The 27,851-nt window shown below is 37.0% G+C and overlaps 1 protein-coding gene and 2 non-coding genes across 5 annotated transcripts; all 3 read left to right on the top strand.

The window, feature by feature from the left end:
- Positions 1–8: 8 nt before the first annotated feature.
- Positions 9–23,360, top strand: LOC119660617 (hrp65 protein-like). Of its 3 annotated transcripts, XM_038069318.1 has the most exons (14): positions 9–402; positions 6,600–7,605; positions 7,667–7,993; positions 8,055–8,089; positions 12,264–16,611; positions 18,725–18,784; positions 19,198–19,262; positions 19,529–19,567; positions 19,821–19,919; positions 20,198–20,249; positions 22,112–22,215; positions 22,490–22,560; positions 22,976–23,014; positions 23,226–23,360. In XM_038069318.1, exons 1-5 carry the CDS (start codon positions 103–105, stop codon positions 12,447–12,449), a joined length of 1,854 nt encoding a protein of 617 aa, XP_037925246.1. In that variant the 5' UTR covers positions 9–102; the 3' UTR covers positions 12,450–16,611; positions 18,725–18,784; positions 19,198–19,262; positions 19,529–19,567; positions 19,821–19,919; positions 20,198–20,249; positions 22,112–22,215; positions 22,490–22,560; positions 22,976–23,014; positions 23,226–23,360. The 3 variants fall into 3 exon arrangements, with proteins under 3 accessions (XP_037925246.1, XP_037925245.1, XP_037925247.1); XM_038069317.1 differs by lacking the exon at positions 19,821–19,919; XM_038069319.1 differs by lacking the exons at positions 12,264–16,611; positions 19,821–19,919.
- LOC119660631 lies at positions 22,357–22,425 on the top strand. The gene has a single exon (XR_005250464.1). It is a non-coding gene; the product is annotated as a small nucleolar RNA U18 (small nucleolar RNA).
- LOC119660630 lies at positions 22,840–22,908 on the top strand. Its single transcript, XR_005250463.1, has one exon. It is a non-coding gene; the product is annotated as a small nucleolar RNA U18 (small nucleolar RNA).
- Positions 23,361–27,851: the final 4,491 nt, after the last annotated feature.

The following is a 27,851-nucleotide window of genomic DNA, read 5'->3' as shown; positions in this document are numbered from 1 at the left end:
CTATTCTCTACGTGACGTTATACAGTTCGGTCGTGGATTGCAGCGCTCTATTAAGTGAAATAATAATTGTGAAGTAGAAGTGAGAAATAAAAAGGCCGTCTAATGAAAATGGAGGGTGCTGTAAAAACTGAATTAAACGGCACTCCGCTGCCACAAAGAAATCCGAAAAATCAAAACCAGAACCAAAATCAGAATTCTGGACCGGCGATGGCCGCCGAGGATGGCGTTCCAGAGAAAAAGCCACGTTTCGGTGGAGGTGGTGGCGGCGGCGGAGGTCCTGGTGGAAATCAAGGAGGCGGCATGGGAAACCGTGATGGTATTAGAGGAGGAAGGAATCGTTTTCAGCGTGGCGGTCCTGGTGGCCTCGGAGGCCAAAATCGCAATAGGATGGTGAAGCAAGAGGTAATTTTCTTCCTAGCGATAGTACAAAATGGCGACTTGTAATCGATAAGTAGGTGAATAATGATGGCGTGCATGTGGAAGGTGGATGAAGAAAATGTCGGCCAACGGGGAACGTGATGGGCGAAGTGATTGATACTTATTCTAAGCAGGAGTGTGGTAACACGTTTTCTACAATGAAGTAAGATCTAGTTTCTGAATTCGACAAAAGCCGAGTGTTTTTAAGGTGGGGGGATCACGTATTTCGTCTGAGTCGTTGCCCTCATTTGGCCGACTTTGGTGACATCTACTTTTCTTGAATGCGCGTCATATTTTCGTGGAAACTCCATAGTTTTCGCATTATAAAATGGCTCGGATTTGTTGAGAATGAAAATGAATCAACTTTGTTTTTTTCTGATTGATTAGCTAAGCAAGGAGGGCAGGTTTAGTTTTCTTTTCCGGTTAGCAGAGGTTATATGTATGAAGTATGTGAATATGGTTTATAGCCGGATCCAGTTTCAATTAGCTGTGCAGGTTCGGGGGATCGAGTTTCCTATTTCGCGCCATGTTTTTTTTTCAAGTGACACGCCACATGGGCCTGCGTCATTTGCAGTTAAAGCTTGTATATTTTTCATTAGAATGTTTGCCCTTTTCAACTAAGTCTAGTGGGTTTGGATTTATGGTTTTTGTAGAAAAGGGGATCAAGGAAGCAAAAAGTATGTATCGTGATCACAGGTTAATAAATCAATTTGTTTATATGGGAACCCCCACTGATTCATGTTTCTGAGAGATCTAAACACAAATTGTGAGATTTGAACGCTGCTTGAGCACTCGCAATGATTTACGATTCAGTTGGTTGTGAATCTTCTGATTCTCAATTGTCAGCAACGACTACGGCATTCCGTGTCTGTTAGTGGCTAGTCGCCGTCTTCAAGTGTCAGTTTCTCAGGCGAGTGCCATCAACTGGACCTCCCTTTCACATAACTAACTCCATAAAAAGATAGTAGATACCTTTCTAGCCATTGTGAGAGCTCAACTGGATCAAATACGGAATCAATATTGGTATACAGGGGGTAACTTGCTCCAAACTACAATTTTTAGTTTTAAATGTAAATATAACAAGCCATCGCAAGCGTGGATAGAGCTTGGCTTGTGTAGGTTTACAAGGGCTTGCCACTGATCTAAAGAAAAGTCATGCCTGTCTGCGCAGAAAACACTAATGCATTTGCAAACATGTGGGGCCGATGTCTAGTTCTCGAAATCAAGCCAAAATTTGGAGGGAGGTTGGTTAGAATTTGTGGCAGTTAATAAAGGTGTGGAGCAGACGTAAAAAATGGAGAAAATTGTATAGAGATTTAGTGCCAAACAGCATTTCAGGCGCATCAGGATGTTTAGAAGGCGTTTTGATCGGATAACTCGCTGTTCTCGCACTTGCTCCGACGTAAACTGTGCATAACGTAGAATTCATACCGGAGACCCTCATGATCGGCTGGATGGATAAGACTAATTTTGAAGGGTCCTCGTCAATGATCGCTTGCACTTGAATAAATTCCGTAGATTTGAGTTTCAGAACGTTCCTCGTGTTTTTAAGGTTTTGTGTAAAACAAAACCTTATTAAAATCAATTCAATGTCTGCCACGCACTTTTCTGCAAAACTGCTAAACCGATCCGAACGAAATTTGGTGGATAGATGGGAACTATGAAATCCCACGGATACAGTGAGTGATATGAATTTAGGTGAAGTTTAAAGGGGGCTCCCCATACATGGAAAGGGGGATTTAAAAAAAAAATTTCATCAGATATAGTCGTGTAGGGTAGCAAATAAAAGGTCGATTAGTACTTTTCGAAACTGACATAAGTTTTGGCGTGAATTGCAAAGTGCGCGAGTAAGAAGTCAAAATGTACGCACCTAAAGTGATACAGAACTCATATTCGGAACCTGCCCAACCGGATGATGCGCTTAGATGAAATCTAGGCCTCTAAATATGTCCCATTCCGATATCTGCCCCAATAAATTCACTAATAGTGTATAACCAACTTTTTGAAATTGACTGAAAAATTTCGTCTCGTGCGTAAATACGCCACATTTTATGGCAATCCGACTATTGGCGTCAAAGTTATAGCAATTCAAACTTATCAATTTCCTGCGAATTTACCTCATCCTAAGCCATACAAATAAACTGCTGACGTAATAATTAACGGGAATAAATGCCATTCGCGTGAAATATTAAAATTCCATTCATGAAGAATTTACTTCTCCGCAGCCCATTTTTAAGGTTTTATGTAAACACAAAACCTTATTAAAATCGGTTTACTGTCTGTCTGTCTGTCCGTCACACGCATTTTTCTCGGAGACGGTTGCAGCGATTGACACCAAATTTGGTGGAAAGCTGGGAACTGTGAACGCTCACGCATACAATGAATTACATCCTTTTACAACGAATTTAAAGGGGGGTCCCCATACATGCAAAAGGGGGGTGTAAATTTTTTTTTTCATCAAATATAGTCATGTGGGGTATCAAATTAAAGGTCTCAGTCAGTACTTTTTGAAGCTGGTCTTAGTTTTTACATTTATTGGAAGGGTGGGGAGTGCGGGTGGTTGAAAGTGACCATTCCTTTACGGGGGCCATTCTCAGAAACTACCCAACCGAAAAATCTGAAAAAAATCAGGAGGCTGCCACTATATGGTGCCTGGGCTCCGAAATACCTTCCACACTGATATCTGCATAAATAAAGTTAATAATAGTATATTACTATAATTTTTAGTAATTCGCTGCAGAACCCCCCTTAAATTCACGCTAGGACCACGAAATTTCGCAACAATATAGGGTATAACATAGAGCATGATCTTACCAAGTTTGGTGGAAATCGCACTATTACTAACAAAGTTATAATACGTCAAAGATGTCGCTTCTTCGCAAATTCAAGACAATAAATGTCAATATCATCCGAAAGTGGATATTCCCACATAATATATGCATATATTACGTGCTACGTACTAAGGAATACACAAAACCTTTCGTACCTGAAGCGTCAAGCTTCCGGTTTCCCGACTTGTTATATCTGTTGTAGGTTAAATTCTTCGCATTTGCTAATAATATTAACCTCAGAGTGTGAAGCATATGAGGTTGACTATTGTCAATACAGTGCTTTCCATCAACTGATTTATCTAAATCGCTTTCAAACTAGCGGGCAATGGAATTTTTAACTATGACACGAAGCCATGCACTCGCCGTTCCTCACATCTTTTTCTTCAGCCTTTGTCCTATTCACAAGCGGGATTGGCTCGTCGTGATCGGTTTCGCCATTTTATGTTATCAAACCCGTGATCTGGATGTATTCGCGAGGCTTTTAAATTCCCATCAAGCGTATCGAGCCACGGCCGGCGTTTTGGTCACTTACCGTTGACTTCGATGTTCAGACCAATATTGACAAGTGAATTCCCAGCGCGATTTATGTGACCATACCATCGGAAACGTATCCTCATTTCGGACGTGATCAAAACGTGTCACGCCACCAGTGCAATGCAACAACTTCGTCCATTATTTTAAGACGTTTTTCATTGTATTTTATAGTCGGCCAGCACTTAGAACAATAGAGAGCGCCAGGCGGATGATATTGCGGTAAATTTTAGATTTCACGGAGAGCACCAGTTGTGGAATGCCACTTCATCCTGGTCGCATTAAGTGTGAAGCAATTTCAAAACGCAGTTCTCCATTGGCTGATCAATTCGCTCAGTTCTGGGCAGGCTATTGAGAAGCTGACAGCACTAAGCAATTTAAATATCATATCTTGAGTCAATGCTGTCAGCCAATGGAGAACTGCGTTATGCTTCTCAAATAGAAAATACAAAACCTTTTATACTAGAAGTGTCAGGCTTCCGGTTTTCCGACTTGTTTATGTTTTGAAACAGGTTCTGGATCGCTATCTTACGCTTCCAAGTCACAGCGAACCTTATGAACGAATGTACAAGCGCACAAGAAAATTAGAGATTTTTTAAATCGGTGTCATTTGCACATATAGCGACGATAACTGCCTGTCTCTTCATTTCTTGAATTGTAGTCATCCATGTCTTATTTGAAATACTGAAAAAGAAAAATAATGGTTTCGGGAAGTTAAAGCCATATATGTATGTCCTTAAAATTCGTGCGCACCTTGTATTTATTTATATTTTACTTGAACCTTTCGGTAAGTCGACAAATTTTGAAAACAATTTGCTTTTATTAAATTAAAATATAGAAAAATTAAAGTCGAGTTGTGCTTCCTTTAGCGTTAATCACAGCTCCCTACCGCTATGACATCGATTCGTAAAGCGAATCTAGGATATCAGAGGAAAAATCCTTATATCCCACCTTTTCAATTTCATGTTTCAATTCTTCAAGAGTTGTTGGCTTTTTCTTCCGCAATTTCGAAGAGATTATTCCCCACACGTTCTCGGTCGGGTTGGTGTTTGGACTGTTCGCGAGCCGGGGTAAAAGTTCTACCCCCAAATCTTTAAAATTCACCATTTGTGGAAAGGAAAATAGAGGGCCATTGTTAGTCAATGAGGCTGAGTCCTCCTGAAAAAATGACATTGTCGATCTGACCTCTTAACCCTTCAGTGGTAGGAATCAAACCATCTTGTAGAATTTCTTTTTGGACGCGTTTACTTGGCTGTCTGCATCAGTATTTCCCCAGGTCCGTGTTCTATTATGCACCCCCGGCCCATGACATACAGAGAATGTTTTACGGTTGATAACATGCATACGCTATGTTGCTCTCCCTTTCTCGGCGAGCTAGAGTTATAAATTTGAACTAATAGAAAAAAAATGACTTTCCAGTCGTTCAAGCTCCAGTTTCGTCTCTTTTTAGTCCCATCGAGTTGTCCTTTCTCCATGACCTTTGTTTAGAAGAGGCTTTTTGACAGGCTTTCAGGAAGGAAGTCTAAGCTTATTTAGGCAACGCTGCATTGTTCGCAGCTTCAACTTCCATGAGGTCGATTCCTTTAGCTCTCTTTTAATTTGTGGAGCAGTTTTGAACCGATTTCCCTACAATCGCGATCTATTCTAATTTTTTTTGTCGCTTCCTTTTTCTCCTCCTTTTCCTGTCTGTACATCAAATTTAGGTTAAGATCGCACAGCCGACTTATTTCTCTTTAATCTGCGTGATATCTCCTTCCCTTCCAAGCTACAATTTCCGTCTTGATCTGTTTGGGTTCCATGTGTCCCAAAAATTTTCCGGTGTTTTTTCTATTTATTTTTTGAATACATCATAGCCCTTTATATTTTTTATTGGCTGTTCTTATAGTGTAGTAGTATAGTTACAAAAAAGTAGACCAACCACCAACTAACCAGTTTCCTCCGTATTGCTCGACTTGCATATGTTACAATATGCACTTTTACCACATCATTTGCCATAAGTGGGCAGGAAACAGTTGTTTTTGTTGTTAAATCATTAGATTAGCCAGTGCTGCTACAACATTAACTTAAAAATGTGCAAAACAATTTCAAAACTTGGGTTAGGGCTTAGGGTTATTAACAATGAAATAAAAGTGTTTGGGCAGCCTGAAATCTGAACTGCATTCCGTGCGTTCCATAGTTGAAAAGGTTTATTTCCTCTCCTAATAAATCTGTTTGCTCCAATCCCAGCTGCATGGCATTTCTATTCTATTCATTATTCACTTTAGTAGTGTGATACTGACATTCAAAGTCTTAGATTGCAGTAGATTTGCACAGAAATTAATTAATTTGAATGAATTAATTTTGAGAACTGTGGAAGGCACTATTTGAGTTGCAAGTGCTATTATTAATGTCACTTGCATTAGTTCCATCGCTTCCATTCATAAAAATTGAATTTAAGGCAGAAGTATGTGGCATTTAATTGTAAGATTTCCATGACAAAATATGCAAATCACGGCGTTGCACATAATCTTCAGTTTATGCAATTAATGTATGCATCTTCCTATATTTTATGTTATTAAATTCTTACAAGAGTGCAAATGCCTCCGGCTTAAATTCAGTTTTTATGAGGACTTTTGTTCGCCATTGAACGTTGGATCATAAGTTTCTAGTCCATGATTGTGAACAAGATATTTGACTTGGAAGTCTAAAGTTAAAATAAGTAATTTGATTTCGTCGCCATAAATATTTGATGGTTCATATCCACTTTTCGTCGTTTAAGCTCTCACTGATTACATAAGCCTAGAATTTGAATAAAACATTTAAACATGAAATTTTACGCAGGGCGATAATAAAGGACCTGGAGGAGATGGTGTTGGAGTTGGTGGTGATAATAATCAAGGAGGACGTGGTGACAACCAAGGACGTGGTGACAACCAAGGACGTGGCGACAACCAAGGTGGACGACGTGATCGTGACCGCATGGATGACAGAGGAGGCCGTGGTGGTGGAGGTGGTCGCCGAGGAGATGATTACATGATTATACATAAGATAAAACAGATTCAAGGTCCCACACATGAACTTCAGCCCATTGAAGCTGAGGAAACGAAATTCTCGGGAAGAAACCGTCTATACATTGGAAATTTGACAAATGATATTAATGAAGAAGAACTTCGTGAGCTATTCAAACCATTCGGCGAAATAAGTGAGGTGTTTTTGAATGCTGAGAAGAATTTTGCTTTCTTGAAAGTTGATTACCACGCGAACGCCGAACGAGCCAAACGTGAATTGGATGGCTTCTTGCGGAAGAATCGTGCTTTGAGGGTGCGTTTTGCCCCGAACGCAACAATTTTAAGGGTGAAAAACCTAACACCGTTCGTCTCTAATGAACTGCTGTTCAAAGCATTCGAGGTGTTCGGACCAGTGGAAAGGGCAGTGATCATTGTTGATGATCGTGGAAAATCAACAGGTGAAGGTATTGTTGAATACGCTCGAAAGGCTGGTGCTATGGCGGCACTACGCTTTTGCGCTGACAAATGTTTCTTCCTTACAAGTTCGCTACGTCCATGTGTTGTCGAACCGTTTGAGATAAATGATGACACAGACGGCTTGCCCGATAAATCAATGAACAAGAAAACCCAAGAATTTTTCAAATCTCGGCAAATTGGTCCACGCTTTGCAGAGCCCGGATCTTTTGAACATGAATTTGGTACGCGCTGGAAGCAATTGCATGAATTGTTCAAACAGAAACACGAGGCTTTGAAGCGCGAATTAGAAATTGAAGAAGATAAGCTAGAAGCTCAAATGGAATATGCACGTTATGAACACGAGACAGAACTGCTTAGGGAACGTAAGTTTTAATTGTTACTTTACACATACAGATGGACTAAGACGGATTTTTCTATATTTAGAATTGAGACAACGCGAACAAGATCGTGATCGTCAGAAGATGGAATGGGAAATGAAGGAGAGGCAACGAGATGAGCAAAGGATACGTGAAGAGGAACAGTTACGCCGACAAGAGGAACAGATGCAAATGCGCATGAATCGGCAAGACGAGGAAATGCGCCGAAGGCAACAAGAAAACACCCTCTTCATGCAAGCTCAACAGCTGAATTCTCTCTTAGATCAGCAGGAAATGAACCAAGGAAATGATATGAACAGTGGTAATCAAATGGGACCTGGCAATATGGGAAACCGCAATAACTTTGGAGGCAACATGAATCGTAACTTCGGAGGTAGTTTTTATAAAGTGGAATTAGCAAAAGCAGAGGACTAACATTATCTTTGGTTTAATAGGTGGTGATAATAATATGGGGGGAGCAGGAAATCAGGTAAGTCGTTTTGTTTGTAATCTTCCCACAGACCTCGATCGCTTTCTGATCACGAAACATTGATTGATTATACTGCTATGCGATATTTACAGCATCATTAGTTGCATATTTTTTTACGGAGCGAAATCTCTGAAGATCTAAGTTGCAAAAATTCTATCAATTTACAGATGAAAATCTTGTGGTGATTGAACCCATATATGATTTCATATATCGTTATTATAGCCCATAAAATGGTGCTAAATAGTTTTAACTGATCTGTGAGACTATTTAGATTCCAATTCGAACAAAAAAAAATCTATTTTCATACTACCAGACGAAGTACCAAGTGAATTTACAATCAAAGTCGTTTTGAAAATTTTTGCAAATTATCAGTACAATTGAAAGTGATGATGAATTATCAATTGCGCAGGAGTCCTGGCCAGACTTTTGTGCTATTGCATTGTCTTTTTCAGTTGTACTTTTCGTGTTCTATACCTCAATAAGCATTAGTTCTTAGCAAAAGAACAGTAAAATCTCTTCTCACTGCCTTTTTACTTAAATATTTACGACATAGGTAATTAGGAATATATTACTTTCTTTGATGTTTTTAAGCATGGTTAAGAGGTGAATTTGTCGATGTAGGGACGTACTCAGTGTTAATTATCATCTGGAATATTTGAAACTTGAATATTGAATTTTATACGCACCGAAGTGCTGTACAAAATGGTACAATTAGTAAGACGTTGGTTCAGCTTTATGAGAGAGGACAAACTGGAAACAGAAAAGCAATATCATATTTAAAAGGAACGGAAATATAGATTTCCTTTCTAGCTCTGAAATTTCTTAAGAGTCACGATTAAGTATTCTGCTTTGTAGTCGATGTTATACCTGTGGTCTCCTGAGAAGTCTATGCTTGAGTTTACTCGCGACGAAAATAGAGGCACGGTAATTCAGTCGTCGAGGAAGGACGCTTTATAGAATTTGTTTAAAAACTTCCCAAGTCGGGCAGTTACGAACTATTGAAAGGGTAAATTAATTCTTTTATTCGCATAAGGGTGAGCATAGTAAATGCAAAGCATATTGTTACGAATTTGTGAGCATTGGAGCTATGGGGGGGGTAGGTAGGTATCAGTGGCCGCTCCGAGGAGCCCAATTAGCGCGTTGGTGCGCCGTTTTGATGCCACAAACTCTTAAGACCGTGACTGTTATAGGAACAGGGAAGCAAAGTCCAGCTGGCTCGGATCTTCAGAGCCTGCCCGTAGCATTCACGAAGGAAAGCAGCTCTCCGACCCTGTAGCTAGAAATGTCACTGAGGTTCCCAAAGAATGGTTTACCCAGTGTCCGCAGCCTGACTCGAGCCAGAGCCGGGCAATCGCAGAGGAAGTGCATGAGAGTTTCCCTTCCTTCTCCGCAGGAGCTATGGAGGTGTGAAAATTTATGCTAGCGCCCATCAGTGAGAAAGCTGCGAACACCTCCCGTGCTCTGGCATAGGAGACAGAAGCTTCAGTGTTTGTCAGCTTGTGTAAGTTCTGTCGAACGTCGAGCGTTCGGCAAGTCACACTGATGAACTGACAATTTCTTCAATGGGGTAGGAAAACATCAGATTCCTCGACCGTGAAAGACTTTTGAGGTTTGGTTACTACCTCGGTTCGCCCAAAGACGGCCTAGTGACTGCAAAAGAACATTGTTCACCTTGAGGCTGGGCAGCATGCCACCGAGTCCTATTTAAGTGTGTTCTATATAAAGTAATAGAGGATTGAGAAGCACAATCCTCTTGTTAAATTGAGTTCGTTGCAATAGAAAATCATCGTCTACTCTTCACATTTGAAATGAAAAAAGTCTTTTCGAATAGAATTTTGTTCGTTTGTCGACTTAATCATTACTTGTGTGTATTTTCCGACGCTTCCAACGAAAATAAACGTAATTGCGAACATCGTTTTTCGTCGCCAGGCAATTATTTCTTATTCTGAATAAACTAGCATTTCGGGAACAATTTCTTCCCTTCATCAGGGCGTAGATCCTGCAAAATAATTGCTTGGCGACGAAAATGGCGTTTTCAACTGATCGGCGGGGGATGCTGTAGAGCATGCGTTTTCAGATGGGCTGAAATTAAATGTCCCAAACATTGAATATAACTGATTTAACAATAGATCAGGGGGTGGAGGGTGGAAGTTCTAGTGCTACTATTGGGGCGTATATATTTATATATCGCCCAGGTGATCGCTATGTCGGGCCGCACGCAACTACCTAAGCGTTCTACGGATCATAGCGAGAGTGCCTCATAATAGGTAGTCCCCCACATACCGAGTTAGGCGAGAACTGAAAAATATTGATCTAACAATAGTTAATCCCCGCGATATATATTTGGGAACTTAGTCTTCGCCAACAAAAATTCTTTTTAAGATTTATGGCAAAGTATTTTTTTTTTAATTTTTAGTTGCTAGTGGAACAAGTCCAACACATTATGCAGAACATATATAGTTTTATCGCAATTGATGTAAAAGTGACATAAGCGGTATGGAGAGTGCTTACCCTTGAGAATGCATCTACACCGCCACAACTAACACAATGTTTAACGAATTTAACGAATGCTTGGCATGACGAATCGGTTTGCAAATTACTTATAATTTTAAGATTATGATGACTATTGGATTTGAGAGATTCTCTGTTTGAAATTGACGAGTAACTATTATCCTACGACTCGGCTTCGTGGAACAATTTAATAAGCATTGATAATGGTATGGAAAGCAGGCTCCCTCATTGCTTTTCGCAATTTTTGTGGAAAAACATCGACCACTTCCTGAAAAATATGTCAAATGGTACAGAAGTGCAGCATCAAATATGTTGATGGCACTTATCATGTGGAAGCCGCCACGATAAAAAAAATAGCAATTGATATTTTGATAGCCAAACCTGGCCCTGCGGTTATTATATGGCTTGCAAGGATTTGGTATTTGCTCCAATCCATCCAATAGGTGCGGAAATAATCAAATAATTTAACCGAAAATTGAGATCGGCCGATACGGCGTATCACCTGTTGAAAATATGATGCCATGATTCATCTGGAAGTTTCAAGACTAATAATATTTAACCGTACATATTTTATCTATGGAATTGAGGGCGTAAAGGAAAGAAAGGTGTCCACTGCAGCTGAAATAAGAATAGCACCGATCGCACGATTGCATAACGTGTGCTGAAAGTTGATTCTGCTACCGGTTTTTGGGTAGCGGTATTTTCGGTAACGGATAGCTTGGTATTTATTAGAGAGCTAAGTTGTAAATCAAAGTTGCGGTTTACATGTGCAGTCCTGATAATAGGGGAACGTCCTGAAATTTTCGCCGGAGCCACAATAGAAATTTCAGTGAAAAAAGGGAACCCGCATAATTTTCACCACGGGCCCCGTTTTTCTACGCAATATTCACTGAGCTCGGATTTTCTCTCTATGGTCCTGCGCAGGTGACAAACGAATTTGTGATACTGGGTGGGCGTCTTCGTACCTAATAACACCCAACTGTCAAACCAAGGCCTTAGTTCCGGACGGGTACAATGCTGACTATTGTCTTAAAGCGAAATGCTCCAAAAGGCTTTTAATGCTTAGATCCTAATTGGGTCGTTGCATTATTGATTATTATTAGTCATACCAGTAGCGCTTTAAGACTTTCAATTGTCTATGAAATTTGAGTGCACATTATCAATTTGGATCAGTGAATATTTGATTTCACTAAAACACCCTTGACCGGATATATTTAGTTCACATACTTATGTCTACAGTGTTTGCGTGATATCGATATTTCACTATGCATAATATAAATTCTCACTCACTAATAATGTTTCAAAATATAAATCCGGTTAGTCTAGGTTTTAGCAGCTCTGTCGTTGCTAATATTGGACTGTATGGTAACGAGCCCATTATCCATTGATGCTATGGCTAAAATTATTGTATATCCCAGTATAATGACTTACCCATTCCTACAGGATTAGAATCTGAAATGTTTCTCACTATTATGAATACGTCGAAACTGAGAGAGATTTTACTGTTTCTTTTTTACGGAGATAGACTCAACAGAAAACTACATTCACTCGTTCCCCGAAAAAAAGAAAACAAATCAATGTTTAAAATATAAATTCTTTTCATAATCATATTTTTTACTTTATTATCGAACATTTTTCTTGTCAACTTTACTGTCATCGTTAGGATCAGGGATTCATGCCGTTCGATATTGGTATAAATGATAAACCAAATCAATTTGACAATTCGAATCAAGGTGGCGGCGGAGGTGGCGGACCAAATCAACGTGGTGGAAATCGACCATGGAATAATGAAAATAGAAGAGGCGGAGGCAATGATTTCCAAAATAATAATAAACGGAGACGATTCTAAAAGAGAAGAATTAATTTTAAGTATTTGAAAAATGAGACATAATCCAAGTACATATTTCGATGTACAAAAAGAAACTTCTTTTGAGTTTTCTACATTTTAGTGTCGTATGAAGTTTAGAAAGTGCTTGAAGCAAAGCACAACTTTCCATTTAAGATTTTAATCTCTACATAAGTCTGCTTGACAATGTGTAACAAAAATCGTATCGATAATCTATATAATATTCATAACTCACCATGAACAGCGAAATTTGAAGTTCATTCTTTTTTTCTTTTCTCAAAATATCATTGAATTTAGTTTTAGAAAAACAACCACGAGAAAATGATCTGAATTATGCGATCGGGCTAAGACTTGTGTTGCACAGTCCAAAGTCGATTAGCGTTCTCTAGAATTCCTTGGGATGTTCTTTATTTATAAAAAATTAGGTTTATTAGTGTTTACATTAGAAATACTTGTCAAGGTATCATGAACACTGGAATTTCTCGCATGTAGAATTCCAAACAATGTTTCTATTCAATGTCCCTAGCAAAATAATATAGACTTGTAATAAAAATATTCTGCATTATAAATTATTTACCTGGGAGATGCTCTGAATTCGGTAGCTTGGGTTTTCTCTCTGCCAATTAACACAACAGCGATTTTTTGCGAACCTCGCTTAAAGATAACGTGTTTATTTGACTTTTTGTTTATCGAGCTCTGTAGGTCATCTCTGAATCGATTTTTGAGTATGGTCAACGAAATGAGTTATTCGATTGTTTGGGTGAAACAGATACAACTTGAGGGTATTGTCACGTTTTCTGTAGCTAAATTGCTTAAGTGTGGATAAGTCCATAAAGATTTGTCGAACAGAGGGAATTTTTTGCCTTCAGATATTGGAACTTTTGAGGAACTATCCCCCTTGCGTACTTTCCAATACGGAAAACGATATGCTTCCATTCGCACTTCAACTAAAGAAAAAAAGGATGAAGAGGTGGTGTTTCAACGAGTACTGAAGGTGTCCCATTGTTCTGAAAAGGGTAACTTCCGATTGAATCCTCATTGAAAACCTCTGTTAGCATTTGTTTAGTATACATTTTTAGAACCACTTACCCGACTTTGTTCTGATCCGTTCATTATCATGTGTGTGTGTTGAATACTGGACAATATAATATACTGATTCATTTGACTATCGTCGCTATTAAGGAAACAAACGACTACTTATCATTGGACTGAAATTGCTAAGTAGAAACTATTATGCCGTTATACGTATTTTCTACTGAAGCGGTTCCGCTTAGTCTGGGGTAAATAAACCTCTTCATCTACAAACTAGATCTTCTATTCATTTTAAAACAAGTTATACTTTTGATATTTTACTATTCATATTCGTGAATTAAAAAGAATAATTTCGTTGATGCATTGGCTTCCGAAAGTCTGAAATAGCGGATATTAACACTTCCAATGGTGAGTGTGCTGCCGCTGGGAAAATACAGTCGCGGCCAATGAAATGTGAACAAGTTGAAAAATTTAAATTACATTATTTTATGACTGAAATTTTTAGCCACATTTAAGAAGCAAGGCAAAGATCGGAAACGTGCATTATTGCGCTTAAAATTGTTTACCTGAAAATTTACAGACTATCTACAAACAACAAAATTAGGTAAAATGTAAAAAAAAATTCTTAAAGATTTCCACCTGTTTATCAAAAGGTAAACTTGTATTAAATTCCTTTAAATGCTTTGACGTTTGATCTTTCAAGTGGTAATGTTGGTACATATTAGATGCACTTTTCAATATTTTGTTGAACCGCCTCTCGCATTTATAACCGCCATAATTCGACGTGGAATTGAAACGATTAAATTTTTCAAGACTCTGCTGGAATAACTTCGTACCAAATCTTTTGGGTTATTCTGTCTAGCTCTTCTAAATTAGTCGACCTCTTTTTCGCTATCTGCATTTTTATTATGCGCCAAAGGTTCTCTATTGGGTTAAGATCCGGACTGCAGCCGGGATATACATATAGGAAACATCGAGTCCCGCTATCTGTTAAAAATTATTAAGGGCAAGACAGTTGAAATTGCCGACTATTGTTGAGGATGAAATTAGAATTAAGGAAAAAAATGATTTTTGCCAATTGAAGTCGATGAAAAGGAGCAGAATAATCTTGGAAAATCATTTGATCCACATACGAAAAATGCTCTTCGAGGACAGGTGCCAAATTTTTTTCCAGGATGTTTTTATATAATCAACAGCCTTAATCATCCCTTCAATCGTCCAATTTGGTAATACGAAAAGCATCCCCAAATCATTCTGCTTACTGGATGCCTTGATGTTCGTAGAATGCACTCATCGCTTCCCAGTCTCTGCGCATATACTGCATTCCATCATTACGAGAAATGTTGAACTTCGGTTCATTTGAGAATATCGAATTCTTCCAATCATCCAGCTTTTCTGCTCCTTAGTTCACGCAAGGGATTTTGTTTCATTTGAGCGGTGAAGCGTAGTTTCTTAGCGGGCCGGTGTGCACATATCTCAGCCTGTTGGGGCCTTCGTCGTACAGTCCTTGTAGAAACTGGTGTTCCTCCAAGTCTAACAAAATGCTTTCCAACCTCCTCAACCGTATTGAAGCGGTATCTAAGACTAATCTTTAAGAGTCGATCTTCACTTGCAGAAATCTTTCTGTGGGCTCCTGATCCTACTTTTCGCTCAGTAGACCCGCTGCAGACTACCCTAGCCGGAATTTCCCGCACGCTTAAAGATTCGGTCGCAACACCAAAATCTTCCCTTTGGAACTTCACACATTTTTTTTCACATTCGGCATCCTTTCCGTTTTTTTTTTTTACTGTTGTCTGTCTCGTCATACCATAAACACATTATTGATTTAAAATCTTCAAGGTCGCATCTTTTTTCGCTAACAAATTTACTACCCGCAAAATACAGTACCTGCGTTTCCATAGAACCGCTTCATTGAAGTTTTATAGCTTGTCTACATTTCATTGGCCGCGACTGTATATTTATTATATGCGAGACACGATTATTCGTTTCCCAGTAGTTTCGTCAATGTATCGTTCCTTTGTGCTTATAATAGTTCTTCGGGAATATCCGCTTTCCTAATTAAGTTTGTTTTTGAAGGGGATGAATGGATTTGTCGAATATTTGCTTACTAACATTTATATCCTCTACTGTTTTGCATTTGCAATTGGCCAGGCCTTTGTTCCGTGGTTAATTGCTAAATAGCATCAATAGAGGTTAGAAATTGAGATGCTCCTAATTTTTACACAATTCCATTTAGAAATTCAACTCGCTAAAAGAGATTAACATTTTGTTGTAACAAAATGATGTATTTTTAATTATATATGACAATACTGCTAAACACGGAACAGATAAGGAATTATTCCTCTCAAAAAACTAATTATTTACAACGAATTTTTTTTACCAATTGATTTTTTTTCCATTTTTAGTGGAATTAAATTCTATAGGGTTTGGACTTGGTAGGGTTTTCTGCGATTTATCGTATAAAAACACGTTCAATAATTCCGTACAATCTGAATGTCCCTTTTAGAATTTGTCGTTATTAGATATTTTGTGACAATATTGCTGGACATATAAATTTGCTATACAATTTCCACCTAATTAAGATGCGACATGAAAATCAATTCTTTATTTCACCTTAATCCTGGGAGTGTCTCAAAGCAAAAACAATTGTAAAGCTTGTTTCATACAAATCACAGGCTTAGATAAAAACAAGAGGTTGGGAATGTGCTTCCTTGTGTCTGTACTGATTCTATATGTGTAAAATCAACAAAATATAATCCCAACAATAATTTCACTAAACATCGTTACAAGGGATCTAGTTGTGTAGAAACTCTACAAAATAGGAACGAAAATAGTTACGCATTACATCATATTTACAAGAGAATCTACGTTGAATTTTACTTTCGAAGATGGAATTCATCAAATCTAACTTAACTTGCTTGGAACAATACTTGGACTAGTTTCCAGTTTTATGAACGAAATGAAGAATACAAATATACGTGACAACGTTTACATTAACTGAATATGTTGCTGCTTCTAAGAACTCTTGAAATAGATTCGTTGAATCTACACAACAAAATCATTGAAAAGCTACCACCATGAACTTCTCAGTATCTAGAGACTGGTGAATTTGCGCAATTCACTGCTGCTGGAGGTAAGAAAAGTGATTTTAATTTTTTTGTCAACACAATAAAAACATATACTTTAGATCCTAATTAAGTGACTCGATTTCCCAGATATGCCAACAATTTTACTATGAATTATTGCAATGTAGAAAGCACCTGGTAAAAGGGTGCCACTCTGGTTAAATCAGAACAGTTTGTATGCGGCGAAGGAGCCTTCTTGAATCTCAGTTTACTATACCAATAAAAGGATTGTCTCCCACAGTTTTTATGCATCTGGAATTGTCATCTGAACCTTATGACTTTTACTACCAATTATATGGTTGCTGATTATAGAAAACTTCTAATTGATCTGAAATATTCTTTGTAATTCAGAAATATCTAACGCACTAATTCTAAGCTTGAGGCATATCTGGGATAATAGTGACTAGACTAAATATTAATCTTGCTTTTATAATTTTTATCGACAGTTGCATTGGAGTAATTTCATGATTTAGAGTACAGTTGGATTGTTGAAACGATTGAATATCTTGTAAAACCATTCGCTGAACCGGTCAAACGTGTTACTCCGCCATTTGGATTTTTAAAAATTCTCTGAATTTCGATTATAAGATTGTGACTGAAATTAGTTACAACGGAAAATTTCTTAAATCTTGACACTCTCCTTACGAAGGGCGCAATTGCGTGAAAACTAGGAATTGGTGATTTTGGGGGTAAATTATTAAAACAATGCTAAGCGTGTAATATACTGGAAGAAAATGATACTTCCGATCAGTTTTGATACAATTATCGAAGTTCCCACATTTACTCGATGATGTCTGCAAATATCTCTCAGAACAAAAAGGAGTTACTTTTCCAAAATTCAATATACTTGGTTTAATATGTACTTGTTTTAGTGAATTCTTCACATTCATTGTTCAATAAACATTTTTTTCTCTCTCGATTTATCAACTAACCAGATTTCTCCTTAATTCATTAAGCGGCGGCTGTTTGTAAACAGAAACAGAATTCTCTGTAAACGGAGTAAATCTGGTTTGGAGATTTTATGTTCATATCTGATATTGTTTGCTTTCGGAAAAAATTGTGATTCAATCCAAACAAACATGATTATAAATAATACTACTTGGCACGAATGGGCTATTGCTCGTACACATCATTATGCTTATCTAACTCAGATGGAAATAAAGCGGCTTAAGTACTGCTGGAGATCTTGGAAATACATATATTCTGCTTACGACCAATCTAATCTTTTGATATTTAAATCTATTTGAAACTCTTGAAAATTAAACCTAATTATAAAGTGAAGCAATTTTATGATTGATCTAATTTCAAAAAAAAACTATTTCATTAAAAGTACTTGATAGTACTTAGACCATTTATTCACATTTGAATACAATGCATTTGTATAGCGTGTTATTATCAAGTGCAATTAATAAACGCTTGAATGATACCACATAAGCGTTTTTGTTGAAATGTGAATATACTATCTACTGTTCGGATGTCTCGTTTAGATGAAGTTTGCTGTACCTGATGGCTAAGTTTGGCCGGAGAATACTTCTGAAGTGGTTAATCTGTAAGCAACGAAATAGATTGACCAACTGATCGCACCAAATCATTACTTTGGTCTGCATTTTAAAGTGATCTGTTCTGATATATTATTGATCTGAATGACTCATTATTGTTGATTTTTACAAAAGGCGAATCTTGAATTGTCTTTACGGGGTGACTGTTATATATAAAATAGGTGACTTTGAGCGAATTTTAGGGACATCTACTCTGCGATTCTGCACTCATCTCTAAAATACATATATGCTACTTAATGAAAAATATGAAATGAACTTCTAACCTTATCATCTGGAAAATGCTTTTACAAGATATTTGTATATGTGTACGTTTCAATCAATTTAATTGTTACTCTGATCATCATTCAATGAGACATTCATATTCTCTCATGTTTTGTACATTCTACTTGTTACTTATATTTCAATGCCTATGAAAGTTACATTCAGGAACATCCGTTTCGAACTTTGTCCTGTTTATCCACTTCTGCATCTGCTAAGAAAGGGAAAGTTGCCGCACCCCAATTACATTAATCAACCTTATAGAATTGGTTCAATGGTAATCTAAGTGAAATTATAATTTCAGATTTTCGCGTTTGGATAATCTAAAGTAATCACTGGGAACAGAAGAAATCCTTAAATAAAGGTGAGGATAATTAGTTGTTGGATTAATTTAAATAACATAAGTAAAAAGTTGAAAAAAATAGCACACAAACTCCGTGGAATTTGAAAGTAATAACTAGTTTCATTGAAAGTGGCCTACAGATTGAATTCATTTAATTATGTTCTGTTAAATTCAACTGTTGGATATCTGTTTGGTGTCTAAATTTCAATGGAATAAGTTTGAGAAAAAAATATTCAATTCTTCAGTTTAATGCTAATATCAATATGTATTTTGTGGTGAACACAGTGGCATCTACGATGATTATAAAAACGGATCTAATTCCTGAAAGAAGGTTGAAGTAAAATTAAATTTATGAGTATTGAATATTAATTAGTTGAATGTGATATATATGTTTCACTCTTTACTAACTAGACAACACTTCTAATTCTTTTCAGATTGTTCAGCCCTCATTCGCTTGGAAGAAGTTGATAACTGGTCAATTGCGACTTGTTGGATCAAGGTATGTCTCAAGTTTTTTCTTGGTTTAAAATCCTGTTCGTCGGGTAATTGTATCAACTCTGCATAGTTTGATTCTTCAGTTCATGGGTTAAGCAAAGAATAGAATATGAAACTAATTTTAATTTACTGACCAACATTAAACAATGATTGAAAATTACGGATCTAATTACTGAAATTTGTGAGGATACATTGATTCTGAGTTATCTATCATTAAATTCACGGAGATCATATCTTATCCTGTTTGCTTAAGAGTCAATTCTTTTCCAGATACCACAATGGGAAATGTACCATGGCGATTTGCACCAGGTAAGGGCGTCACACCTTTTGAGTCGTTGTAGAAAAGATTATGATGAAATGAAATTACCGTTTGACATATCGTGATAAAAATACAAGGCGGAAATAAAATCTGAAATATAATTTTTGAAATAAATCAGGACACTCAACATCATACGGAACTGCAATGGTTTCTTCTAACGTAAAAGTTAATAAAGACTGATTAGTTATCATTTCCAATGCTTGTAAGACATGTGTGGAAGTTGACAAGTGGTTTCTCTTGTAGCTACTGGTATCTAAGCACTGACGAAGGAAGTAAGACATGTGTGGAAGTTGACAAGTGGTTTCTCTTGTAGCTACTGGTATCTAAGCACTGACGAAGGAAGTAAGTAAATAGGCGAAGCTACTTGCCTAACTTCTAATAAATAATGGTCAGAATGATGCTCCGTTATCCATTAAAATCATTGACATTCTCTAACAGACTATGAAACGCATTGATCTATTTTATTTTTAATTATTTGAGAATGTGAGGTAGGAATTAGGCATTTAGAAAAACCAATATTTGAATTTGAGAGTCCTATTTTATTTCACGTGAATGAAATATCGTTATACTAATCACCTCCCAATATCGGCATCACAGTAATCATATAATTTCTATTCTAGTTCGCGTTCCCCTATCGAGTTTGGTTGAGGAAGTGTTGCGTTGACTGCTGAGGTAATTATTATATACATTCAACATAAACTTTTTTATTTTGTAATTTGATTTTGATGAAACTAATTACCGTTTGATTCTAATGATAATAAAAACGGCGATTTATAGCTGAGTTAAATTACACTAGACATACAGTGCACGTGGATTTTTGACAGCTTTCCCCTTTGATGTGGAAGTAGTACTGGATTTGAAAAGTTAATTAAGCTGGAAATACTCTCCCAAATCAATATCAATATGTATTTATATACACCCCTGGACAAAATAATAGGTGTTAGCGTTTTTGTTCTGAAATAATGATTTTATGGCCTCTCAAAAATTAAATTAGTTTTCAACATCAAAACAAAAAATAAAAGGCTTTACAAACCTGCAAAGAGAACCCGAAAATTTAATTAATTTATAAAACAGCAATTTTCAAATGATCATAATGATGTGTCGATTCCGTGATATGCAATAAGCTAGAATGCATTTAATACTCTGAATATCCGCCATTATTCTTGATGATTTTTAAGTTTTTGTGTAAAACAAAACCTTATTAAAATCGGTTTACTGTTCTGTCTGTCCATCACACGCATTTTTCTCTGAGAGTAGCAGCGATTGACATCAAATTTGGTGGAGAGGTGGGAACTGTGAACGCTCACGAATACAGTGAGTTACATCCTTTTACGTCGAATTTAAGGGGAGCTCCTCATACATGCAAAAGGGGGGTGTAATTTTTTTCATCAAATCGACAGGGGGGGGGGGTATCAAATGTTAGTACTTCCAAAAGTTGGTCTTAGCTTTGACATTTGTTGGAAAGGCGGGGAGTTCCAGGGGTCGAAGATCATTTATTTAACGAAGCCGTTATCAGAAACGCCAAACCGAAAATCTAAAAAAATCAAGAGGCTACCACTATATGGTGCCTAGGCTCCGAAATACTTTCTATGCCGATATCCCTTCAAATAAAGTTAATAATAGTATATTACTATAATTTCCAGTAATTGGCTGCAGAACCCCCCTTAAATTCCTCCTAGCACCACGAAATTTCGCAGCATCGTTACCAAACAAATTTATCTTTGTTTTATCGCTCCAGAGAATATTACGCTATTTATTCTCATCCTCTGATTAGCACCAGGTTCTACGATTCAGTGCAAAGTTTTTCCTCGTCTTCAGATTTACAGTTGTAAGCAAGAAAACTTTGCCCCAATTCTACCAGGTAGCTTCGCGCTTACTAATCGTCGTCGAACAGTTCTTGAGGAAACAACATTCCAAATTTCCCCTGCAATCGTCCTAGATGATTTATTATGAAATTTTGAGACCGTCCCATTGTGGCAATGACTTTGTAACTTTTCTCTTCAGCCCGGAGTTGATGAACAAGTCGTCTCTCCTCTTCACTGCAGTGAGGTCCACGACCCATCTAATATTACAATAATATTATAATTTTATCTTTGTTTGATTTAATTCGCTCATAATCTTACCTTCTGAAACTAAATAACTCTTTAAATAAATTCACTTCAAATTTCTAACAACACACCTATTTCACTGTCCAGGTCCTTATGAAGACTGAACGAATAGACAAGTCGCAATATTAACTACGAAGTAGTTTCATTGCGGGGATTCCCCTAGTTCATTTGAAAACAATGTTACGTACTACCAAACCAGTTTGGCTTTATAGAACATAGATAATTTTCTCTACATTTTACAAATTGTGAGATTCACAGCTATTTACTTTGTCCAGGTATATATTTGAGTCTACTTGAAAAGAAGCATAGCTGCTTTACTACAAAACGCTATATACTGTTCTCCATCCATGTGCACTTAGTCCGTGTCATCAGTTTCAATATTTTCTCCATCCTGTCATATATTTATAAATATTTCTTTCATTTCAGTTTTCCAGTCTCTTATGGACATTAGGCGTGAAATTATTGGGAGATTAGTAGAGTCGTGACGAAAAGTATAGATTTCGTGCGATGCATGACGGGAAATAATAATGGTAAGTCCTAATTTACATTTCCTTATTTCATTAGTATATTTGAGACTAGTTTGATTTTTTATCTAGTAAAATAATTAGAATTTTTGAATACAGTGCAAATGAGTTGTGAAAACTTTCTTTTTCGTGTGTTGCATTGCTTTAAATATGATGATATTAATTGGTCCGTGTTTATGATTTGATATGATTCGATTTCTCCAATTCCTGATTCATTTACGACTTCCAATTAGGTAAAAAATTCAGGTACATTAAAACTAACAGATTCGTCAAATTTCAGGCTCGATAATGTGACGACAGTGCGATAATGATTCTGTCGTGGGTGCAAGTTTACTACATCTGCGTTTCAAGGTAAATTGTCTTTATCTTTTCGAAATTCATTTGAATGCAGTTCACATTGCTTAAAAGGTTTTCTAGAAAATCGGGGTTTATATAGATTTAGTGGGGATCTATCACGAGGAGAGATGAACATTCTTAATTTGAGGTTCTAGTAATTCGCTAGGCAGAATAAAATTTAGACAAATATGTTAAACCTTTAAGCAGTAATAAGTTTGTATTTTGATGACTAAATCCCTTATATTAAGTATATTTGTCTGTTAGTGTTCATATACAAACGAAAAATATCAGGTACTAATGATGAAATTAATTGGTCCGTGTTGATGATGTTATTTGATTATATTCTTCCAATTACTGAAGTGAACTGTATTCAACATCATTACCAAGTGAATGTTTCGATACTTATCCTTTTTTTTATTTATTTTTCAAGGTTGCGCGAAGCATGCAAATTTGATAATTTCGACTTTAGGTGAGTCTAAAACGTACTTATTAACGAGTATTATGAAAATGCCTGGCTTATATAGCATAATTTATATGATGATATTCACACATAATTAGTCTTCTTTTCCCGTCATAAAAATGATGTTGATATCGAATTACTGAGAAATATACTATATCATTTCTTCTTAGAGACAATTGAAGAATTCTTTTCTAATACGTCCTTTTTCTTTTTTCCGCAGATCGTAAAGTCGATGGCGTGCAGTGCATTGAATCATAATTACCTTGAGTTCTCGCAATAAGTTTGATTTTTAAACCAGAATATCGAATAGAATGTACACTTTGTATAATATAATAATAAATATATGAAAACTGTAGGCCTACGTATTTTTATTTTTCTTGGAAGAAGAAATATTAGTAATTTATATTGGTTTTTAGGAAAACTTTTTATAGAAAAAGGGGCATCCCATACTTGCAAAAGTGGGGTACAATTTTTTTTCATCGAATGTAGTCATATTGGTGGACCTCGGCGCAAAACCGAGGTGTCTGCAATTGCTTATTAAGGCAGGCCTAGACCGGATACTGGTTGTTGCGTCGTTGATGATTAGTCATGTGGGATATCGAATTGAAGGTCTCGATTGGTACTTTCCGAAACCGGTATTAGTTTTGATATTGATTGCGAAGAGGAGTGCGGAGATCAATTACTCTAAAAACTCGCTCTCAGAAACTACCGGAACCAATATCTGGGAAGAAATATGGTGGTCCATGCACATGGTATATAGGCCTCGAAATAATCTCTACACCGATACCTGTTTAAATAAAGTTAATAAAAGTATATTATCATATTTAAATTTATTATAAATATATTTTCTAGTAATTGGCTTGGAATCCCCTTTATCCTAGAACCATCAACGTTTGCAGTAATATGGGCTATATCATAGAGCATAATACTACCAAGTTTGGCGGAAATCGCACTATTGCTAAGTTATAATAGGTTACAAAGTTGTCAGTAATTTGGTTTGACAAACGAAATGCATAAACATTACGCGCTAAGTACAAGTGGGATAAATGCCCACTTCACGCCTATAGCGCCAAGGCAAAAAAAACAAGTTACTCTTTAAGGCCAGCCTTTTTTGAGTAATTACAGGCCCGTAGTGTTTTTTATTTCTCTATAATGTTGAGGAGATTACAAATGATGCTGAATAAGTATTAGTATACATGTGGCCTCCCATGTAAACCAAATATGTATCAAATCTAAACATGCGACCTCAACATGTAAACTCAATTTGTATCAAATTGACACTTACGACGCTGACGTGTTAAATATGCTTATATTAGGGGTACCCATAAGTCATCAATTATTTGAGGATGAGTAATTTGTCATCAGTCGTGTACTAACAGCGAAAGTGATAACATCTAATTTACAGTGAACTTAAGTAGAGCAGGTAGTGAGTAACGTGTAACTAAGTGCATAGCAAGATTAAACTTGTTTTGACAAAATGGTGGCATTTGTACCATCAGAGGACCATATACGGCATTGCATGTTGTTTCATTTTCACGCTGGTTTGAACGCAGCTGCTGCGACTAGAAAAATTTGCGATACGTATGGCGAAGTGTTGGAAGTTAACAAGTGTCAAAGTTGGTATAGAAAATTTGCCGCAGGTGATTATGACCTTAATGATATGCCGCGAAGTGGCCGACCCGTACAGTTCGACGAAGACGCGCTGAAGTCGCTAGTGGAAGCATACCCGAGATTGAGCATACAGGAATTATCGAGAAGCCTACAATCAACCTGGTCAACCGTACAAAGACACATCAAATCGGCAAAAAGTGTAGACAAGGTGTTTGGACTCCACATGAATTAAGCGAAAGCAATAAGGACCAGCGACGAACAATTTGCACATCTTTATTGACGAGACTGAACTCAGATCCATTTTTAAACAGGATCGTAACTGGTGACGAAAAGTGGATCCTGTACGATAATGTAAAACGCTCTAGACAGTGGCTTTCAGCAAATCAGGCGCCAAGACCGACATCAAGACCAACATTGACAATGAGGAAGGTTTTACTCTCAATTTGGTGGGATTGCAGTGGAATCATACACTTCGGGCTATTGAGAGCAGGCGAAACGATAACAGCAGACTCATATTGTTCACAATTGGAACGACTTCAATCAAAGCTAATTGAAAAACGGCCAGCTCTAATCAATAGAAGAAGAGTCATTTTGCAACATGACAATGCCCGGCCTCACAGCAAGAATCACGCAAGAAAAAATAAAGGAGTTAGGATGGGAAGTCCTACTTCATCCACCTTATTCACCAGATATTGCCCCATCGGATTATCATTTGTTTCGGTCGCTGGAACATTCCTTACGAAATAAAACTTTCAACTCTGTCACCGACGTCGAAAGGCACCTTCAGTCATATTTTGCTTCACGGCCGGCAGATTTCTACAGGAATGGAATTGAAAATTTGCGCAGCAGATGGCGAACTGTTATTGATAATGATGGAGATTATATAATTGATTAAGAAATAAAAATATTAAAGTTTTAATAAATTTTTAATATCTTACTTAAAAATAATGGATTACTTATGGGTACCCCTAAGAAATACACAAAACATTTCGTACCTGAAGCGCTTAGCTGCCGATTTCCCGGCTTGGTTTTTGTATCAAAAATAACTGACCTGGTTAAACCGAAATCCACTTAAGCGGGACACATTTATAATAGATCTGTAAAAGAGCATTTAGGACAACTACTTTTGCACAACTGGGTACTCTAAACCAGTCTAGGGACTATATCAATTTAGAAATGCAACTTGGCTGACAGCCTGAGGTTATATCAACAAATACATGTTTTTGAACTGTTGCTGCAATTTGTCCGCAGACTCGCGATTTAACTAGGTTTGCACTGACTTTACTACAAAGTAATATCACAAACCCCAAATTATTGAATATAGTACCGCATATTAATTATTACTAGAGTAATTTGTATTATTACATTCATAACGTAAAGTATACGGCAGCGAAAGATAGGTATTAATGAAAAAACCATTTCATACGAGAGAAGAGATAAAACTGGGCGCTTCCGGTATAAAGATTTGCGCTCACTTATGTTAGCACCTTTTCCATTCGTGCATATCTAAGAATGCAAAATACAGCGTGTTCACTAAGAACGTCTACACCATAATTTCGTTACTTTACAAAGATAAGAGAGGATTTAAACTCTAGTATTAAGTCAAGATCACAATTGCATTTCCATTTCAGTCCGTGTGAGATTCAGAAGAAGCTAGCTATTTAAAGAGAATGAGCGCCTAATTCAAGGAATTCTTCGAAGTAGTATCTCTCGTCAGTCATCTAAAGGGCCTAAAATTGAGCCAAGTCCAGTTAGTTAGACACCTAAGATTTTCGAGGACATTCGTAGCGAAGTGGATCAAATAGGGCTATTACTAAAGCACAGAGCAAGGCCATCATCACTTTGTTCACGAAGTTTCCAACATTATCTTTGCATACAGCAAGGGAAAAGTTACGGAAAAAGAACATCACAATTATGCAGCCTTCGAGAACCCGGTGTTTCTCACAAGAGTACAACGAGAAAACCTGTATATCGAAAAACGTCTGAATTGGGCCAAGAAAAATGTCGATCGTAATTGAAAGTGTAATATTTACAGACGAATCGACTATTACAATTAGTAATTGCTGGAAGCGAGGTTGGTCAAAAAAAGGAGAAACGATTTCACATTTCGGTATACTTCATACTTTCGCCAGAAATTTCGATGCAGAGTTGATGGTGAAATTATTCCGGAAGGTATTGTTGAAGTCTGCCAGATCGTTGTATAGGACAGATTCGAGCGAATGGATTTTGGAAGAGGGTAACAATCCCAAACATCGCAATCGACTGTGTACTTCCAAAGATTGGCCTGCGCAAAGCCTAGACGCTAATTCGATTGAAAATGTGTGGGCGTTGATGAATCTTAAGTTAAGAGGTAAGATAAAAAGCACTCGACGTTTGGAAGTGACAAATATGGAGTCAGTTTTGTGATGGCTATACAAAAAATTTAGTAAAAAGTATGGAGAAAAGGTGTGAAACCATTATTCATAGCGAGAGAGATTGGACACCATATTGATGTAATGGCGAAAAACTTTGTATAGTACTTTAATAAAATGTAAAACTTAATTGCTTTTCTTAACCCAAATTTTACTGAACACACCTTTCCTTCACATATTGCCAAACTCCGAGAAATACATATCAAAGACAAACATTGTGCTAATATTTTCTTAAAATATATATTTTATTTAAATTGCAAATTAGAAAGGAAAGTAATTAAATAAATTTCTTCATTGACTGTTTTAAAACAGTCCAGAGGTGTTCGGTTCGGTTTGGATATTGGAAAGGCTACTCAAACGTTTTTCTTCCACCTGGAGCGATTTGGTGATCGATTTAATGTGCGCTACCGCTTATTGAAAGACAATCTTCGAAGCATAAACCCTAAAATCTTCCATGATGCCAAACAAATTATCCTGTAGGATCTTAATATAAGAGTCTACCGGCATTCTTGTTATATATTCCATACAAGAAAACTACACAGGACGTGAAACTGCCTAGGCAAGCCTTGAGGTTTTGCGGGACAAAAAATACAGCGTCCGGTGGTCAAGGTCACAGTTGCGTCCTGTGCATGTTTATTGGTATTGGTCCCCATTTATGTGGTGGTGTTGCTCCTGGTTTGGTATAGAAATTTTCCAGTTTGGTGCCAAAATCAATCTTAGAAAGCGGTGAATAATATTGCAATGTCACTTTGTCGATTTTCTATTGTATTTATATATGTATGTATTGTTTGTTTGTAGCTGGTTGCCTGGTTACATGGATTCGC

Source organism: Hermetia illucens, chromosome 6, assembly GCF_905115235.1.
Source record: "Hermetia illucens chromosome 6, iHerIll2.2.curated.20191125, whole genome shotgun sequence".
Lineage (NCBI taxonomy): Eukaryota > Metazoa > Arthropoda > Insecta > Diptera > Stratiomyidae > Hermetia > Hermetia illucens.
This window is presented reverse-complemented; position numbering and strand designations above follow the sequence as displayed.

Bases quoted from the DNA above. Each gene is read 5' to 3' on its own strand.
- LOC119660617 (XM_038069317.1), top strand. From the start codon at position 103: ATGAAAATGGAGGGTGCTGTAAAAACTGAATTAAACGGCACTCCGCTG. The intron at 7,606-7,666 runs GTAAGTTTTAAT...TTCTATATTTAG, and splicing joins GACAGAACTGCTTAGGGAAC to AATTGAGACAACGCGAACAA. The intron at 7,994-8,054 runs GTAGTTTTTATA...TTGGTTTAATAG, and splicing joins CATGAATCGTAACTTCGGAG to GTGGTGATAATAATATGGGG.